Here is a 20,908-nt window from a genome sequence, read left to right on the forward strand (position 1 = left end):
ATAATAAAGCCATGATAATTTACTATTACATACTTAAGAAATGGGCCTGCTTTTTGGAAGATTTATCCGTAAAATTTAGCAACAAATAAAATAATTTTTCATTATAAATCTACAATTTCTACATCCATTTCGGATTTATCTTCTTTTTTCACATTTAAGGATTTTCCAACCATTTCATCAAATATCTTCAGAAAATGAATTCAGCTAAAGCACATCCTGTGGCAATAAATTCTCCAGTAAAGAGTTAGATGGTGTCGGAAGTATTTTTGAATTCATTTGAATGACGCTTCGTGGATTTGTGTGTACGCTTTACTGAACATGTAATCGAAAAAACATTTGCAACCAATATGAAATAGATGGAGTGTGCATATACGATGAAAATGTGTGTACCAAATTACAATGTTGTGGCTATCTTAAATCAAAATTTTGATATTGAAAATACGTATTATTGTTGTTGTCGTTTCATTTCACTTAAATTTCCCGAACCCAGTTTGTGGTCCGTTTTATATATCCGATGTCAAGTAAATTAAATCATCTGCATTCTTATCTTGCTGAACTGAACTCTAACGTGATTAGGATTCATCTATTAAAACGTGTTTATATTATTACGCCTTTCCCTTTGGTCACGCTTCGGGGCTGTTACTAGATGAATCCCATTACTTTATTATTGACAATATTTTATTAATATTAACATATTATTTCGCCACCATACTTTGAATAAAAACATCATTGTCATTATATAACAATTCACAACAATGTTGACTGAGACGATATGGTAGCATAAATATGCTATTAATATGTTAATGGACTTAAAGCTCAGTATTACCGTATATACCCGTAATTTGTTCGCTATTAATTGTACTATTGCGCTATTGATACACGAGTTCATATTGTCAACGATATAATGAGCAACGTTTTTTTTTAAAGTATCGCACTTTCAAATTTTAAGTCTAACAAAATAAAAAATAATCGAAATATTCACTACATCAAACATGTGTACGAAATAGGTTTCGTGCAAAATGGGACATCATGTTTGGAAATTTTAATGCACAATGTAAAATTGGCAACTTCTATAAAAGTCGTATTCAAATTAAATAATTTCGAATTCAAACTTCATTGTCAGGGTCACCGATGGGTTATCCTATATCTGCGTATACCCTGTCGTAAAGCCTAGCTTTATTTCTTAAATACACTTTGAATCGTTAAATCCTCAGCAATAAATACTAAAATCACGCTTTCCATGAATACATGATGGTTTAATACACACGCAATCCACATTGCAAAACTTCGTTGGATCAGAAAATGTCGAGCCAGCCCTCAATACCCCACTGTTTTTTCTTCTCTTCATATCGATCCGCAGAGATAAAATTGTAAAAAAAATTGTAACAGTTCGATATCTCTACTTATCGTATAGGGTAGTGAGAGGTCAGATTACAGACATCTAAGGTTCGGAAAATTCTTTCGATTTGCTAGGATTTTATTTTGGACGTCGATTTTGACCAAAAGCATATTATGGTCTCTTATTGCGAGGTTTTATCTAGGATTTTACACTGCATACAAAACCGAAAGATTTTATTTCTGGACCGTTCGAAAGTTCTTATCCTGAGAACGATTTGGTGCACCTTCATACCTAAAAAATGTATATTTTTTCCATAGGGTGTCACCATCGTCGCACATAAAACTCGGAAATCTTTCTCGAGGTTTTTTCTTGTATTTTATAGAGATGTTAAGAGATATTACTTAAAATCTTTGGTAAACGTTGCTACCACCAACATTTTTTTTGTGTGTAACCATAGAAAGTGTGGACTAAAATGTTGGTTACAATATGAATAGAAATTCATCAAACGAAATTAAAAATCAAATTGAGAAATTATTTGGAAAATTAGCGTTTAAATTGTTATTACATTGTATCTATTTATCGATTCAAGTGAAACACATATGCACACAAATCGAATGCTTAAGTTCGTAGATACATTTTTCACACACGAAGACACACATAAGGTATTCGAGATTAAAGAGAAGATTTTTGTATTCTGTGTCATTTTTAGTCACATTAAAATTCACTCACCTCTAAATAATTTCCGTATGCAAGATACAATACAACTGTGGATACATGGCGTCTAAAAATATAACATTGTGTTTTGTGTTCAGTATTGAAATCGTTTGCAATAACAACGAAACGGATGAGCTACCTTTACTGTATATGTGTCGCCGCCCTTCCCCAAACCTGTTTCGGTTGGGTCGTAAATAAATCAGGTTAAACCTTGTGGGCTTTTCACTATATACAACATTGATTATTGAATGGTTATATATAAAAATTTACTAAAAAAAAATCACATAGCTATATCTATATCATATTCGTAATTTATTCTCTCCTAGTCATCGTCATCGTTATCACTGTTATTGTTATTTTGCTATGGTTCTTTATAGTAATATAGTATAACGGAGGTCATCGACTATGTTACAACCGTAAGCATTGAGCTTAACGTCATGTTTTTTCTTTATTTCATATCTACAGGCTATAATTTAAATGAAAGTCGTATATCAAAACATTTTTTCCAACTGCGAGAATTCGCTTATCCAGTCTATTTGATTATTTATGTCAAAATCCCAAAGTTAAAGACTAAGCTTCAAATATCTCTCAAAGCATCTTCTACCAAGTACGAACTTTTAGTGTCGTCAAATTAATGATTTCATTATACTTCGTGTTAATCGGAATACATTTGTAATGCTTAAAACTCATTTTGTATTTGATGATGCTTAATTTTGTGGTGGGAAACAACACAACGCCATGAAATTAGATTGGAACCAATGCATTCAACCGAAAAATCTAACCGTAATTATTGTTGATATGCTTATTTTAGCACATGAATTCGCAATTTAATCGAATTTTATTGTTTTGAACTTGTTCAAGTTAATTACAGCTTTATTGTTATCACTTGCATAGAAAACGGGAGCGTTTGGAAATACAGAGATCTAATACGCGACGAGGTATACCAGTATTAAAGAATTATTTGCTATCACGACAAAGATCACATATTTACATCATATTTTCGCGTTACGTCACATTGAATAAGAACCGCTTTTCATTTAACGTTCTTTGGAGCTCGAAAACTGGTATACACATTGTTTGTTTTTCGACTTAATGTTTTTACATGAAGTTTGCTTCTCCTTCAAAACAGACCTTTATGGAAATATTTCGACTTCATAGCCGACTATAAATTGACTAATTTGGGACAAAAATGGCTGATATTTAACTATAAGTGACTATATGCGTCTTCATGTAACTTGAGTTGAGAAATGCCGATTGTGATCATAGTTAACTACGGTTAACCATAAGTACATGGAATTGACCTTTGTCAACTATGTTGACTATAATCACTTTTAGTTAACTCTGAAACATAACCGACTTTATTCGATTTCAATCATCTATTGGTAATTTTAACCGAATAAAAGTGATTAAAATTGACTTAATTTATAGTCAGTCAGTCATTTTTTTTACAAGGGGAGAGAAATGAAAAGCTTTTTATGGGATTTTTTCTAGGAAAATTTCAGCTTGCTCCCTTTTTTCGTGTCGTTTTTAGAGACACCTTTTTGAAAAATTGTAAACATGAACAAAAACTCGAATAGCAATTATTTCACAGTTTTCAGAATTTCTCTGATTTCTGATCTGATTTTTTTTGAATCAGATCAAGACAACCCAAAAGCTCCCGTTGTCTGCGATTTAAAACTTCATAAAATTACTCCAAATGTAGAGATTTTTGATTCGTACAGTTTATCGGGAAACTCCAAATTTTTCATAAACTTTTATATTTGAGAAGAGTACGGATAATTCTGAGAGACACTATATTTTTGATGTCCTCGATTTCTTGAAAATAGTCCTCGACAAGGACTCCTCGTTTTTCATTTGTCGGAATCCCAGGGCAAATTATCCATTCACGAATGGACAAAATTTATTAGTTGTAGGATAAAGTCGTCATTTTAGTAAAATAATTCAAACAATTCGCAAGCTTTTCGCACACAAGTTATCACAATTTTATACATAAAAAACATACATGCATTGTCTCACGTTCATAGTGAATTGTCCATCGCATACAAATCATTTCACATAAAATTCTCAAAATGTCGAATAATTCGCTATCTTCAATTAACCGACTAAGAAGTAACAGCCACCGAATGACGCCAGAATTATCACATTATATTGCATACATATTTCCACTGGCTTTCTGTATTTAAGCTTCTTTTCTTACGGCCGCCAGAACAAAATGCACGGCAAGACAATTTTTAGGCGATTGTATTGCATTTTTTTAAAAGTTCCTTATATTCGCTGCGGCCAAGATATAAGAAAATTATAGTTTTTACATCCAAAATATAGTGAGTCAAATAATATTGGTACACAAAATTTTGCATGGCACACTCCACTCGAATGAAAATCTTATGTCTGCTTACGTCAATGCAGAAACTCTTTGTCTACCAAAAAATATTATACACAGTAGGTTTGTGCTCCTAGATTGTGCGCGCCTTTTTGAGTACGCATAGGAAATGGGGTTTTCACATATCTCAGTCAAAGCCATTTAAAAAGTATGCGGGCACACATCAAAATGTGAGAGTGGGTTAAAAGGGATTACAAAAACCAAACAAGCGCACGCGAGTGACAAATTGTACTACAAAATAATGACTAAAATAAGTGTTTTTTATCTCAATGAAGATTACCTTCAATAAGAAGAATTTCATTTTGTGAAAAAAATTTCTTAGTACACACAATTCACTTTGAGAAATTATGAATACAGACATTTTTAAAACTAAGTTTCGTTTATAATATAAACAGTTAAAATCCGTTGGTAATTTATCAACTACTTGTAGTTTTTCTTTGTTATTTATTTCAATTCTCTTCCGTTCCCCATGCACTCTCAAGTTGAACTGAAACTTCAACAATCAGCTATAGAATCCTTGCTAAAGCGTTAGATGGCCACAACATTAGTGGAAGTGTTTTTAAATTCATTTGAACGAAGCATCATGGATGTACTTGTAAACACTTTGAAAAATATTTGCAACCATCAGTGTGAACTAGATCGAGTATTCTGAAGCTAACATATAGGATGAAAGTGGTGTTCAAAGTGTGTTTCAAATTACTATTGCCAATGTCGCGGCAATCTAACATTAAAATTTTGACAGTCAAAATGCGTGTTGTTATTGTTGTCGTATTTTGAAATTAATGATTTTTCTCTTTTTTTGTTTTTCATGTGACAGAAAAAACTGGTCTCGACATGTGCCAACATTCATCCAAAGTGCAAACTTTTTTTTCAAGTTATAACTATAATTCAAATAAATTTGAATGAATTACATGAAACCAAGTACAAAATGTGTCAATAGAATCAATATTGCAGCTTATTTTTTGCTTCATATTCATAAAATAAAATTCATCGTGTCATTTGGCGGTTAAGCCTTTACAAATGTATAACACATCCCGAATCACCGAGTAGTTTAAAATCTATACGAACAGAAGTGATTCAATTGAGAGAAGAAAAAGAAATGCAGTGTGTCGTGAAAACAACTTAAATGGGTTTGTCATACAAAACAACAAATTGAAAGTAGAAAATCGAAAACATTGTCAAGCAGTGAAAATGATTTAGTTGATAAACAAACTACGAAAACGGCTTCATACGAACAACTCATGAATGTAACTTGAAATACCGCAAAAATACAACAAAAGTTCATCTGAAAATCAATTGAAAACAAACGCGACCAGCAATTGATTATACAAAGTAGTTCTCATCAATTGATAACAAGGAGTGAAAATGATTCAATGCTCTATTTAAATCATCACATATCTCTCATATTCATCATATAAAGCAATAATAATGAATAATGCCACTGATAACTATTATTGGAACATCTCGCAATTATTTACATTGGATAACAGATCAACAATCAACACAACGGAAAATATTTATTTAGTCGAGACAACCTGTTGTACAATCGAACCGGATTTCTCCGTGTATTTAGAGCGTTTGGAAAGAGATCGTTTGGGTTTATTAGCATTTCTTTTTTTATTTTCGTTTGCAACGGTGTTCGGCAATTCATTAGTTATATTAGCGGTTATTCGGGAACGTTACTTACATACTTCAACCAATTTATTTGTGACGAGTCTGGCGGTGGCTGATTGTCTCGTGGGCTTAGTTGTAATGCCATTTTCAGCATTATACGAAGTGCTAGAGAACACATGGTTTTTTGGAACTGATTGGTGTGACATTTGGCGATCGCTCGATGTATTATTTAGTACTGCTTCGATTTTAAATTTATGCGTTATTTCGCTCGATCGCTACTGGGCTATAACTGATCCATTTTCGTATCCAATGCGAATGACCCGAAAACGAGCCGCGGCTCTAATTGCAGCTGTTTGGGTATGCTCGGGAGCAATTAGTTTTCCGGCGATTGTGTGGTGGCGGGCAGCAAGAGAAAATGGAATGCCACCGTATAAATGTACCTTCACCGAGCACTTAGGATACTTAGTATTTTCGTCCACAATTTCTTTTTATCTTCCCTTACTGGTAATGGTTTTTACATATTGTCGCATCTATCGTGCTGCCGTTGTACAAACGAGATCGTTAAAGCTGGGCACAAAACAGGTGCTGATGGCGACAGGTGAACTGCAATTACGAATTCATCGCGGTGGAACAACCCGCGAAGGTCATCACCAACACCATCATTCACATTCAGCTACAGCCACCTCAACACCTGAAGAGCCTGAAGAAGAACCGCTTTCAGCATTACAGAACAACGGATTACACGGTAAAGACCATATTTTCTATGGACACATAAATTTTAACTTCCTTTGTCTCTCTGCTGGACAGCTTCTGTCTGAATTTCAACCCACATTTTCTTTGATACATTTATAAGATTTTTCTTTACCAATATTTTACATGACATGACTGTTAATTTGATATATTTTTAATTATGTGAAAACAGGAGGAGCACGTTATCGACAAAATATGGGAAAAAACTTTTCATTGTCGCGAAAATTAGCGAAGTTTGCGAAAGAAAAGAAAGCGGCAAAAACTCTTGGTATTGTCATGGGTGTTTTCATCATTTGTTGGCTTCCGTTTTTCGTCGTCAATTTACTTTCTGGATTTTGTATACAATGCATTGAACATGAAGAGATCGTATCGGCAGTTGTCACGTGGCTTGGTTGGATCAACTCTAGTATGAATCCCGTCATTTATGCTTGCTGGAGTCGCGACTTTCGAAGGTAAATATATTTAAACATAAATTCTGTCGTGGGTCCATAGGGCCCATATTACCAATTACCCCCTTGATTTTTGATCATATTTTTGCTTGATTATTTGTCAAATCAGCATCTTTCAAATCGAATCGAATGTTACATATCAACTTTTATGCATTAAATTATTTGAATATAAACACTTGCAATCGATTATCTCCATTCGTTTATGACATAGGACATAATGTTCAGTTCATGGTATACATGGAAACGCCGGAAAACCCCAAATATCAATTTGGCAAAAATATTTCAAATTGTATTTTTTGGGCCCTTCTACCGATTCGATGGAGAAAAAAAATCGAAAATCGGGGTGTGATTTATTGAAAGATTTACTGGTCAGCCTTACATTGTGATTTTTTTTTTACAGAGCGTTCGTGAGAATTCTCTGTGTATGTTGTCCTCGGAAAATTCGACGGAAATATCAACCAACGATGCGTTCAAAATCACAGGTAAGAAATGGAAAAACATCACCTTTTCTATAATGAATGATTGAATTGATTGTCATAACCAGACTATTTAAAATGCAAATTAAAGAAAAATGTAAATGAAAAACTTATAGCAAGTATGAACATTTAAGAACGGATCTACGTTTAACATTCCTCTCTCATTAAAATTGGATTTAAAAGAAACGGTTCTTTTCAGAAGACAATTTTATTGGTCGATTTTTAATCGGCAACAGTCCACACAAACATTTGAAAACCGCACCCAAAACGACCAATTCAACTGTCTTATTTTCAAATTTTTCGTATTTCCGTATTATTTCACAGAGATTTGCATCAAGAAGATGTTATTCAACGTGTTCGCTTCACGGTTTACAACAAGTCCGACAAAATTCCTGTGAACAAACTTACATTTAGGAAACATCACAAAATATAGTTTTTACTATTCATTAACAGACTTAGAAACATACATTGCAATTCAAATAATAATAATATTTGAAAAACAAAAAAAAAAAACATCATCCATACAACAATCACACTCATCGCACGAACCACAGAATAGGCATATGAACTGTTCTATTGTCGAACTACTATTCTCTTTTACGCACAAGGTTACTAAGTTGAGAAAATAACGTATCTCATAACAAAACATTTGTTAGATTCAGAGAGAAAGAGAGAAGGAAAAATTGCGACAAAACAAGTTTTTGATAGAAATTTTATATTTGTGTTCCGTTTACAAATGAATACTGACGACTTGATAAATAAAGAAAAAAAAGAAAATTAAATGAAAGTAAATTGGGATTTAACGAAAAACCGTAACGCGCAACATTTTCACTTACAACGCTAGACAGGTATGTAGTTGTATAAATGTACCACAACAAGTTAAACAAGTGTCAAAAATAAATTTAGCTTGTTTATAGATCGTTTTTTTTTTAATATCACAAACCCCAGTTCAATGAAATCTTGAATATTATCTGTTATCAAAATTGTCCCACAATTTTTGACAAATTCCATGAAATGATTGCACATTATTACTCAAGCGCTTTTTTTCACTCCGTAAAATTGCACCATCAATAACATGCACATGAATAATAAAATGGTAGCTGATATTAATATACACTATTGTAAACATTTGTTTTTGTATTTTTGACGGTCCCACTTAGTGGTTTTCAAGTTTACATACAGTATTGAACTTTTTTGAATGGAAGGATTCCAACTGAGTAGCAAGGACACTTTAATCATTATATTTTACACAAAATATATATATTTTTTTTAAACCAATAGGAGAATTTGTTAAGCAGTAGCGACTGTTTTGTTTTTTCTAAAATAAGAAACAATTTACAGCCCAAAATATATTGAAAAGTTTTCAATACCATTTTCAAGGACATTTTTTTAAAAAATAACTTTTACAAAGAAACTTTGATTATTGCCGATTTCCTAAATACATGCCGAAAATGTTCCTTTATGCATTAGCTCAATAATTTCGAAAAAATAAAATGAGGTATGGTGGAGGGATCCACTAGTATTCACAGCAACACAGATTATCTATCCAACTATTTTCATCACAAAAGTGATATCAGAAATGTTTTGTTTCAAAATGTTGGTTTCGTCACTCGTTCTTCACCTTGACAGAGGTTTTTTAACTATAGTGAAGTTTTTGTTTTCAATAGAATTTATAAAATGGCTCTTATTTTGCTTCAAATAGTAGTGCAACATGAGGTTTTTTATATATATATTTTATTTACGTTATAATACAACAAAATAAGAGTTATTTTCACCGCAACGATTCATTTATTATCGATGAGTATTATATTGCAGTGCTACACTCTGGAGAAATCACTTCCATCATATATTCTTGAATAAATTGTTTGTTATCTTACCTTCGTTACAATTTTATAAAATATTAAAAATACATCTTCAATTTTCTTCAATCTTGAAACCAATTCTCATATGTCCATCCATCATTTTTCATTTGTGGTTTGGCTATCTAAACAGCTCAACGTTTGAGCTGAAATGTTTTCGTTGATGCTTTTGGAATATTTTGATTATTTCTTACAATATACAAGCCGATTATAGTTAACATAAATTTCAGAAATTTGTCGGCTGGTCTAGATTTGAAAATGTCTATGCAAAATAATAAACTTGTCATACTTCTGCATGGAGAAAATCGCTTCACTATATTGATATTCATTTGCCGCGCGATATCGTTTCAAACACGAGATAATAAATATAATAAAGTGCAATAAAAGTACTTTCAACAAGTACAACAATGAAATGCAAAGGAATGATTAAAAATAATTGTGATACATTCAGTCTGTGATCAGAAAAAACCCGACATACTTAGCAAATAGCGTCAATGTAATAAAGGCATATTATCAATAAAGAATTTTGCTACTTTATTTATTTTTTATGTCCAAATTTTGTTAAATATTTTTGGGAAGCAACAAACACCCATGTTACATTTTTATAATTCGAGTGAGTTTGTTTCCAAAATTTTACCACATGAAATATTTTTTCTTGTCCTGAGTTTTGCTCGAAGCGATGCTACAGCTTATCATGCATAAAGAAGAGCAACACCTCTCCCTTTCAAGAAATATCCGATATATTGCACACGTATATTTTTAGAAATATGTATCTCTCACGATGAAAGCTTTTCTGGCTGTCGCTTGTTTCTTTTATTCGCTACTACGACGTTGCCCCTCTTTTATTCTTGCTTTTCTTAACTTCTTTCTGCTCTTCTTTTTCACTTTCGTTCAAAAACTTTTCCGTCCCGGAGCCACAAGCATACGTGAGTCACCTAATAAAAGACAACGTGACTTTATCTCTTTACATTATTCAAACCGGACACCCTCTGTTCTATTTTCTGAATCCTCTGTAATCCAATGTTATTTAATTTTTATTGAAAACGGAACAAAAATTAGACCATCGATCTCTTTTTCAAACTTTTACAATAATAGAAGAAACCGCTTACTTACGCAAATCTTGATATGATAAATCCATTAATATGTCATAAAATGATTTCGAAAAATTACTCATTGTTGGTTTTTTTAAGCATAAATTGCACTGTATCCATTAATGAAAATTATATGTATATATAAAAGTTATTTTTGTCATAATTATATACACATATAAATAAATGAGTGGATTCAGTGTTGATGTAGTATGGTTTTTTTTTTGTTAATTTCAAAATACTCCGCAGTTAGAAGTGGTATAAAATTAAATCCTATAAATATGGCCACTAAAAATACTTTGATTATTCATGTTCAAAGCCTACCCAAGGAACAATTTTTAATGCAAATTCACACATTACCAGGCACAAATTCACGGTCAAATTTGGACCCGGATTTGTATCTAGTTTCAGTTATTTTTACGGTTGCCATAGCGAAACATTCAGGTGTGAATACATGGAAAAGAGGAACGACAATCATTAGTATCAATTGAATTGTATATGAAATATCATTTTTTTTAATTCAAAACTTTACTCACCTACGACTCCTTCCCTCCGTACTACCGTTGTACTGTTCTTATGAACGCACAACAAGGTCACAAGATTTGTGTAACACAAATGGTGCCAAGCCTAGCCAAGCTAACTAATCGTTATAATATTTGTTTTATCTAATAATTTATGGATTCAATGCTGCTGCTTGTCAGTTTACATTTTTTTGTGGTCTTCTCAACGAATCAAGCAATAGTACGCCAAATATCCGACAAAGTCCTGTGTAATTTGAAGCAAAAACATTAAAAAATGAATCAATTGATTCATACCTTTGAGCATAATGCATTTTGCAGCAACAATATCGCGGTGCCAAACAACTGTCTGTGGAGCAGCAACATCACCCTGAATTTAATCACAGTAATGAAATCCCTACTACCGTGCTAGATGGTGTCGACACGAGTGACGGATTTTTAAATTTATTTGAACGACGCCATGTTACTATACTTGTCCATTATAACGTACATGTAACAGAAGAAACACACAGTCCAAGTCCACGCTAGTGGAAATAAACGATTTGAACCGTCAATGTGAACTAGATCAAGTATAGAACTTTACATAGTATCATATACGATGAATATGGATTACAAAGTCTGTTTCAAAATACCGTCACCAATGTCGACACCATTTGACATCAAAATTTTGACAGTAAAAATACGTGTTATTGCTGTGCATTTAATGGCCAATTTTTGTAGGTAACTTTAACCTTTGACATTAAACGCTCATTCCGAAGTATTTCCTCCACATTCTGAAAAATGCCATTGCGAATCCGACGCTTAATTTCCTTCCGTCCCTTTTGCTAACCGTTGCCACAATTATATCTGGTAGACTAGTGACTGAGTCCGGTAGTCCAGCAATCGGTTTCGCTTTGCAACCGTAGCACACTTTGAATCGATGCGGTTTTGTGATCGTTGGAAATCGTTCTTGGCCATTCGCGCATGTTTGTGATGTTCCCCATTCATCTTCCATTTTCACCACTGAATGGCCAAGTTTCTTGACGCTCACCAAAAATTTTCGCGATCCTGGACGTCTTTTCCGTCTCTTCAAACCAAATGGCCGATTGGGTGGCATCTCCGATGATGCACCAAAGATAATCATTGACGGCATGTTGTTGGTCACTGTCACGGCGATGTTATCATTTACTTGGTTCGACTTCATGTAACGATCAAAATCCAGTCGTGAATATTTGCGCGTAGCATATGCTGACATTCCTTTTCGTAGAACTTTGATGCGATACTCAATTTACCATTGCCATGTTTAATTACGCGGTGATGGTGGACCGAATGGGTATGTCTTCAGATGATTCTTTCCTTCGATATCAAACCATCCAGCCATTTTTTTCGCCTCTTTTTATCTTCATTTCTGCCGAGTTTTCCAACAGAATCGCGTGTTTGGTATTGTAATGTTTTCCTTCAAAATTCAAAAACAAATAGTTTCGATTCAAACACATTTCAAGATAGATTTCAAAATATCTCACCTCAACGGCCGGTTCATCAGGTGTTTTCCGGATGTTGCGACGCGTTATAGCCAACATTTTTCATTTTCATTCTGTAGTATTTCGGGTTATTTATTTAGCCGGTTGGTATTGGTATCAGTATTCAGGAATCTGGGCACCACTTTTAGCTTGCTTGCCAATTTTTTGTAGAAATCTCTCATATCCAATCGCACGCTCTTCAAATGATAATCGCATAACGGTACAAGAGCAAAACTGTTTATTTTCCGTGGACGATTGTTTGTTGGCTGTTGAAAGTTCGGATTGTCACGAAATATTTCATGAATGGTATTCCATTGTGCGGCATTCTGTGATAAGCTGCTATTTGACGTTGCATTTTTTCGAACAACCACAACGATTCAAACCAATGATCCTCTACAAAAAATTTCATGCATTGTTGGCGTTGCCATCCAATTGCGACCAGATCATCCAATAAAATGTTGATCTCTTCTACTCTTCGGTTGGTGCGATAGTTGTTTATACTAACAATACTGTCACACGGTACAAGCACATTTTTAATACATATAAATGAATATCGTTGGATTTGGTTTGACAATGTCAGTTGCATTTCGAAAATTCAAAATAATAATTCCACAAATAAAGCAAATTAAATGCAATAAATGACGTATAAAAGAGTTCTTCTGCAGAGTTTTAAATTAAATAATGCAAATCTCTTTCCTAATAAATTGTTTATTTTTTTATTTGAGCGTAAGATTTAGATTTAGATTTTCAATTCAAAACTTAATGTGTTGGTTTGTGTTCACATTATGTTGTCAAACGAAATATTATCGGAAGTGAAAGAAACAAATGGATCTATTCCATTGGAATTCGTGAAAACTATGCAATGCATGGTATGCATATAATCTCCGTTCCATTTGACACGAAAATGACCATCAGAATGGGCCAAAACGTTATATTTTTCAACGTTAGAATGTACTAAAAAGATTACAAATTTGTTCAAAGCCTAGCGAAGTAGCAAATCTGGCAGTTAAAATTGCTCTAAATGTGTAACAATTTGGGAAGTTTCTCCACAAAGAACGGATTACAACTTTCAATTTCATTTTGACCGAATTAAATACATATACACACAGAGAAAAAAGTCGGTACTGACTACGTTAAATACTTAAATTACATGAGCTTTTTTCTCTTTAACTTATAGGGCCTCAGATAAGGCTATAATTCTAATATTCTATAATTGCTGGCTGTCATAATATTGTGTTGATTTTTATTAGAAAATGTCTCAAACATTTCTATTTCTCACAAGCCGTTCGCAAGCCTCAAATCATCGACAGTGAAGTCAAAGTTTAAATAATGTTTCTATGGGAAGAAATAATCAGTGACAGACCCACAAAAACATTGCTTCAACATCTTTTTGTGACTTAAAGCGTTAACCTATTGTAATACATTCTTGTATGGGGGACCCTCTACATACTACTAGTATGATACTAGGTATGTGCGGAAAAGTGATTGTTCAGTGTAAAATAACATTCTACTGACTTAACATACAGTTTGACATTATACTAAATCTTTGAGAATTTAAATAAATCATCTAATTATGCTCCAAAGTCATATAAACAGAAAAAGTATATTTTTTCACCATTTTTAACGGCAGGTGGCGATTAAGTATTACTAACAAAGCAATGAAAAATAGCTCAAACAAAAAAAACTGTCCGATGCGAATTAAATTAAATGTTTTAAGGTTTTTTCTCGCATTTCAAAAGGTGTCAATTTAAATTTTAGGTAAATCTCGTGTATGTACATTTGTCGTTTAAATGTATGCTGCATAAGAAAATGGTATTACATATGAAATCATTGCATATCGACATACAAATTTATCAGCTATCATTGAATTATCAGAATAATTTATCAGATAAATCGAACGCATTGAAAACTCGCATAAAGTGTATGTCTCTTGCTGTGATTTCAGTGCATCGACGATAAAATGAAATTTGTAGTGCAAATACACAAAGAGACACATATTCGATTTATGTGATAAATTATTCTAATAATTCTATCATCGCAAATAAATTGATCTGTCGCTATATCCTGCTCTTTATTCCCACCAAATTCAACAGTTCCTCCCACATACGGCCAGCACAAAAGTGTCATTTACATGTGTTTATATACAACATTCATTTCCAGATACCTGGGCAGAGCGCCTCCTTTACCAATGTCATTGAATTAAAAGAATGTATTTTTGTCTTTGCTAAGTTATACAGAACTTAGCAAAGAAACAAACTTTCAGTAGTTTACTGTTTTTAATAGCAGTAATTTACTATGACAGTTGAGCTTGCCATATGTCCTTTCACATTTCAATTAACCCGTGAAAAACTCAACGCATTCGATTTATCTGATAAATCCATCGCCTTTAGATTCAGCTGATTGTATTTCCTGGTTCGAAAAGTGACGTATTGACATTTTCCACTCAACATTTATTTTTTATTTAATTTTTTCAATTGTAAATTTGATTTATTATTTTTTGTTTTTAATTTCAAAAATTTTGAGAGTATTAAACTTGTTGCGAGTAAACCTTAAAGAACTTAATATAGATCTAAAACTAGCTCTCAAATAAAAACGTAACATTCAATATCTATATCATTTATACGTACAGTGTCATGTGGCTGCTATGGTCGCTGCATCGGCAGCAAGCTACTCATCCATGAATCAATATGGAAATCGATCATGACGGTATCTGAACAGCTGCAGCTCTTGTGATAGTATGGATGGAACGCGCAGTATACAAACAATTAATAACCGACATCATTGTCATCGTTTAGCCCATCAGCAATATTTTCACACTCGAAAGCCAGCTTTAAAACGACAAAAACGGTGCACCTTTGCCACAACAACCACAGTGGCCGAGGCAACAGGTCGAGCTAGTACATCAGATATAGAAGGTATTTATAATACTTATGTATACACAGTATAAAGTGTTTCAGTTTTCCATGATGCTTTAAATTGTGGCAATTTATATTTGCAACGAATCAATTCATTTATTCAATTGAATATTTAATATAAAACGTGCAAAATTTCACACTAGAGTTAACTCTATATGGAAATAATTGCCCAAATCATATATATATTCAGATGCAATGACGAAATAGAATAGAATCACTAAATAAATTTTTTCGTTCAAAAAATCTGATTCAATCTTATGCAAATATCAATGATTTTCATATTGATTGCAAAAAAGCATCAAAATTAAGAAAAGAAGTTATAATTTGATATGATTTTCGTTAACTGTGTTTTTTATTACTCGTCGTAACACAACAGGTAGAGACAATTGGTTGTTGTTTTTTGAATTAGAAACTAATTACAAATTTAAACATAATACAAGTGAAAAAAAACTTTTCCACGTATTTTATACAATAAATTCACTCCCGACGGCAGTACACACTATTGGCAAAACCATACTGTTGCAGTGAAGAGTCGACTTGCTTTATATAGAACCGTGCTCGGCAACAGAATATTTACACTGTCACTTGTCATACAATAACAATAATATTGTTTACTAGAGAGTTAGGCTAGAGTTGTGAATTTGGCAGCCTGAATCTTTAGTTTGGAAACCAAACAAATTGAACATTGAATATGGAGTATGTCAATGAGAACCCTTGTGTTACAATTTAAAAACTACCACATTTCTATTCATTCTCATGAGTTTCCAAGCAAAAATTGACATAATTCGAGTTCATATTCTACAATTTTATAATTCGAGTTATATAAAATAATGAGCTTTTGAGATATTCTTTCGAAAAATCATTATTAAAATGCCAGACCAACCTACAATTTTGGTGAAGTCATATTTTCCGATATCTGATGACGTTAGACCGTTGATGCTTAGAACATTTTTTTATGATTCATATTCATAAATATTAGAAGAGAGACTGCAATAGTATTTGAGCAGTATATCATGAATATATTCACGTGCTATTTATTTCGAAATCTGGATGAAGACCAGATTGAGAGTAATGTTACCTTTAATGAGGTTTTTAAGAGTCTTGGGGAGTGAATTTGTGAACAAAAACAGTTGTTAACTTGCCTGCATTTTCAAAAATAACTAAATTTTTACTAAAAAAAATGCCAAAATTGATTCAAGCGTCAAATATGTATTCATAAACCCACCTGCAGACAATATCACTCTAAGAACAATAATAAATGGCAGGCGTCCAATGAACTCAGCGTACAAAATCTATGGAAATTATAAACAAATAGGGGAAGAAGGGTTAAACCGACACACTCAAAATATCTCGAAAACACTTTAACCCGCTTTAACCAGATCGGATCCAACTACTCCACAAGATTCGCTCACAGCTCATTTCATCTCACTTTCGCGTATAAATGCAGTTCAATAGAGATATCTTATAGATAATGTCATAATAACTGGACTTGCTTTTCATTTTTGCTCAATACAATCATAGCTTCTGACCGGGGGTCCCAGGGGTCTATTTCCCCTTCTGGAAATTACCCCTTTACAAATTAAAATAATCGAAATATTCTTTCGATTTGCTAAGGTTTTTTGCGAAAACAGTGAAGACCTTTTTTTGCTCAACAAGTTTTTCAAATGGGAAAAAATCTTCCGGTTTGTTAGGGATTTTATTCCAAAAAGTGAAGAGCAAAAGAAAAAACGAAAAGAGGTAGTTGGATAGAAATGAGATGGAATCGTTAAAAAAACTTTCAATTTGCTAGGAATTTTTGTCAAAAAAGTGAAGAAAAAAAACGAAAACAGCTGAAGATGATGAAGCTGAAATTACCCATTTACATTTTGAATTTTTTTTGAAATTAACCCCCTTTGAACGCGACCATCAGAAGCTATGAATACAATAAAAAAAAATCTGAGTTCATGGGCCATTTAGACTTATACTGTCTGGAGTAGAGTTAAAACTATTTATTTCGAAACACAAGTTAAAACTACACAAAAAATAATCCGATATTCTATTAATTCTAACGGATATTTTTCAATTTCTTTTCTATTTTATTAAAAATACAATTTATACGTACAGAAATGGTAACAATGGGTCGTAGCAACAGCATCAATGAAATCAACGATTGTTAAAATCTCAAATAATCATAATTCAAACAGCAGCGAAAATCAACAACCAGAATATCAAAGTAAAACCGGAAATCATTAATACACTTCAAATTTTGAGTACCCACCCAAAGAAATGTACGTAAAACATTCTTTCTCGCCCATTCGTCAATTAAATTTCTTGCATTTTTCCTGTGTGTCAACAACATTCACTATCTCTACGTATGATATAGTGTGATTGTGGTAAAAAATATATATATGAAAGTCTATCTCTTAGTGAGGCGAAGATGGTGGCCAGTCAAATCAGTGGACATTTATTTGAAATGACCAACATTATCTTCATTATCATCACTTTGTGTGTATGTGCCAAAGTCAAAGTTAAACAACAATGCTAATTAACTAGACTCAATGAATATTGCGAATTTTAGATATAAACAAAACTAAATTAAAAATTTTATTTTTTACAAACACAAAATATGTTTTATATGTATATGAAAGATCTTTAATACAGAAACTCAAACTACAATAATGGTAACAATAACAGAATTTACAGTACAGAGTACATATATACGTGAAGTATGAGCGCCATAAATTTAAAATAAATGGTGCTTACAAATTAAGACGCAAATATTTTTAGTCATAAATAAGTGAATAAGTATGTACAATAGTTACAAGAACGTCAATTTCATGGCAAATCAACTAATGCTGAAGAATATTTTCAACGATATGCTAAATTCTGGAGCCAATCATGAACAATTAGCCGAAACTCTTAATTTTATTGATGAGATTTGGGAAACGTGAAAGTTTGAAAATTGTGCCCATATTACGAAAAAAATGTTACATTTAATTTTTTTTTTCGAAAATCTAGAACATTTGAATATAATTCAGAAAAAAGTACAGATTTTTTTAATAGTTCCGAAGAAGGGATTAATTCAAATTACGAGATCAAATAAAAAGAGTCTTACATCCGAAGGGCGAAAGAAATAAATTGTGACGATGGTGATGCCCTACAGAAATAATATAAACTATATGGAGAATTTAAGGGAAAGTCTGTTTGAATACATGACATTACCTTATCATCGAGAGAAATTCGGGCACAAAACTCCCCCGAAACTAAGCCCCCGTTAGCACGTCTGATTATTTGTGTTACTATTTTCCGATTTGCTTCCTTTTTAACTCTTCAATTTATTTTTGAGAAACCAAATCCCCTTTACATTTTAGGAGAATTTAGAAATTAACCCCCTTCGCCCCCTTGGATCGCCAATGTCAGGAGTCCTTCTCCCAGCCTTCCGTCTCTCTACCTCCTCTTTTCTGCTGACTTTCCCAGTTGGTATCGCATGTTTGTTATTTTCCTCCGAAATTCAAAATGATAAAAATACTTTCGATTCAAACACATTTCAAATTACATTTCAAAATATCTCACCTCAACATCCGCTTCATCAGCAGCGACGCGTTGCAGACAATCACGTTCATTTCATTCGGATCGATGCCAATAACATATTTCTTGCTGTACAATGTACATTTTCGTTGCATGTTTGCTTTGGTTTTGGTGTACCAGTACTTACGGAAACACTATTGGGCACGATTTGATTGTTTGCCCATTTGATTGATTTTATCGACGTTGAGCGACAAATTCCATAGATCCGCTGGATGATCTCTGTATTGTTTTCGGTGATTTTCCGGATAAATCCGGTTGGATTTTGGAATATGGCCACACAATTTAGCTCATTCGCCAATTTTGTTTTATACATGTCTCTCATACTCGCTCTTCAAATGGAAATCACATTAACGGTATAAGAGCAAAAGTGTTTATTTTCGGTGGGCGATTGTTTGTTGGCTTTTCATGTGTGGATTGCGGCTTAATATTTCGTGAATAGTATTCCATTGTTTGGCATCACTGTGAAAACCTTCTATTTGCGTACTTGCGTGTTACCTCCGCAAAATTGATTAATTTGATACAGTTTTTCGCCACAGTCGCCAAATTCACACTTGAGGTGTGATTGAACTGCCGCAACGCACTCAAACTTAACATAGAAGTGGGTGAAGCGCTTTTGAGTATTGACATCGACCGGAATATAACTTCCCATCCAAAAAAAAAATCAATTATTTTTATTTCTGCTGGATTTGTGGAAAAAGTCAATGTTCACTGATTAGTAAGTCTTCAAGAAAAAATGTCCTTTATTTGCATCAAGAACAAAAAAAAGTTCAAGAAAATTTGAGTGCGCACTCAATTAGATGAGGCTGGGAGAGAGTCAATATTGTGATTGTTCAGAAGCGTATGAATCAGTCGCGATAGACGAAGTTATAGAAGTGTCGTAATGAATAAAGCAGCCTGCAAGCCGAAGACATTAATGATCTTTGAGTAATTGTTGTGATTGTTTTTGTTGCACAAACTATGATCTTTTCGAGATGTTTATTTCCGTTTATTTACTATTGCTCTTGTTATGAAACTTTGAGGAAGTCGGTAGGCAACATTATGGAGACAAAAATTATGAGGAGACTCGACTAACTAAGGGGAAATAAATATAGCTGCTGTATTTCAAACAAATGTGAAAAGTATTTGTGTAAAATTTATTTTGAATTAAAGTCCTAATCCAAAGTCAGTTTCTATTAATACACAGATAAACACTGACTTTATGTGTTTGAAATACAACAGTTGTTCGGCAGAGACGTGAGATTTTTGTGGTGTCACGTTAGTTGAATTTTCTGACATTAAATCATCTCAGATTTAAGACATTTCGATAATAAACAAATAAAGTTCTCACACAAACTAAATAAAAAGAAAAACACATTTAAAAAAATAAATTTTGCTTCAAAGAATTCGGTTCAAGTAAAGATATATTTTTAATAAAGCATTCCAACATCTTTTTTTACATACGACTTGAATTGAAAAATGTGTTGTTGAAAACTATTTTATGCGTTTACTTTTTTATATTTTTTTTCTCGAATTTTACGTTCATCAGAAAACAATGAAAACATAATATGAACGAGGATATTGAAGAACCATTAAAAACAAACGAAAAATGTAAATGAATTCAATAGCTCATTTTCGTTTACAAAAAGACTGGACAGCAGACCAAACTACTAATTGAACTCTTATGGGGTGTATCCCAATTTAATTGTCGATTATTTTGTTTTTAAATTATTATTTTGTATCGATGGAAACACACACTTTAAC

The 20,908-nt window shown here is 32.8% G+C and overlaps 1 protein-coding gene across 2 annotated transcripts; it reads left to right on the forward strand.

Moving 5' to 3' along the window:
- Nucleotides 1–5,349: 5,349 nt before the first annotated feature.
- LOC116337287 (dopamine receptor 2) lies at nt 5,350–20,586 on the forward strand. Of its 2 annotated transcripts, none has more exons than XM_031761732.1 (5): nt 5,350–6,792; nt 6,970–7,249; nt 7,647–7,728; nt 15,316–15,601; nt 17,705–20,586. In XM_031761732.1, exons 1-4 carry the CDS (start codon nt 5,862–5,864, stop codon nt 15,388–15,390), a joined length of 1,368 nt encoding a protein of 455 aa, XP_031617592.1. In that variant the 5' UTR covers nt 5,350–5,861; the 3' UTR covers nt 15,391–15,601; nt 17,705–20,586. The 2 variants fall into 2 exon arrangements, with proteins under 2 accessions (XP_031617592.1, XP_031617583.1); XM_031761723.1 differs by lacking the exon at nt 17,705–20,586 and adding an exon at nt 8,047–8,570 and having other exon boundaries at nt 15,316–15,417.
- Nucleotides 20,587–20,908: the final 322 nt, after the last annotated feature.

Source organism: Contarinia nasturtii, unplaced genomic scaffold (assembly GCF_009176525.2).
Source record: "Contarinia nasturtii isolate CC-2019 unplaced genomic scaffold, AAFC_CNas_1.1 Cnas_scaffold_78, whole genome shotgun sequence".
Classification (NCBI taxonomy): Eukaryota; Metazoa; Arthropoda; class Insecta; order Diptera; family Cecidomyiidae; genus Contarinia; species Contarinia nasturtii.

Coding starts and splice junctions, on each gene's coding strand:
- LOC116337287 (XM_031761723.1), top strand. CDS start 5,862: ATGAATAATGCCACTGATAACTATTATTGGAACATCTCGCAATTATTT. Junction 6,793..6,969: donor ACAGAACAACGGATTACACG/GTAAAGACCATA, acceptor ATGTGAAAACAG/GAGGAGCACGTTATCGACAA. Junction 7,729..8,046: donor CGATGCGTTCAAAATCACAG/GTAAGAAATGGA, acceptor ATTATTTCACAG/AGATTTGCATCAAGAAGATG.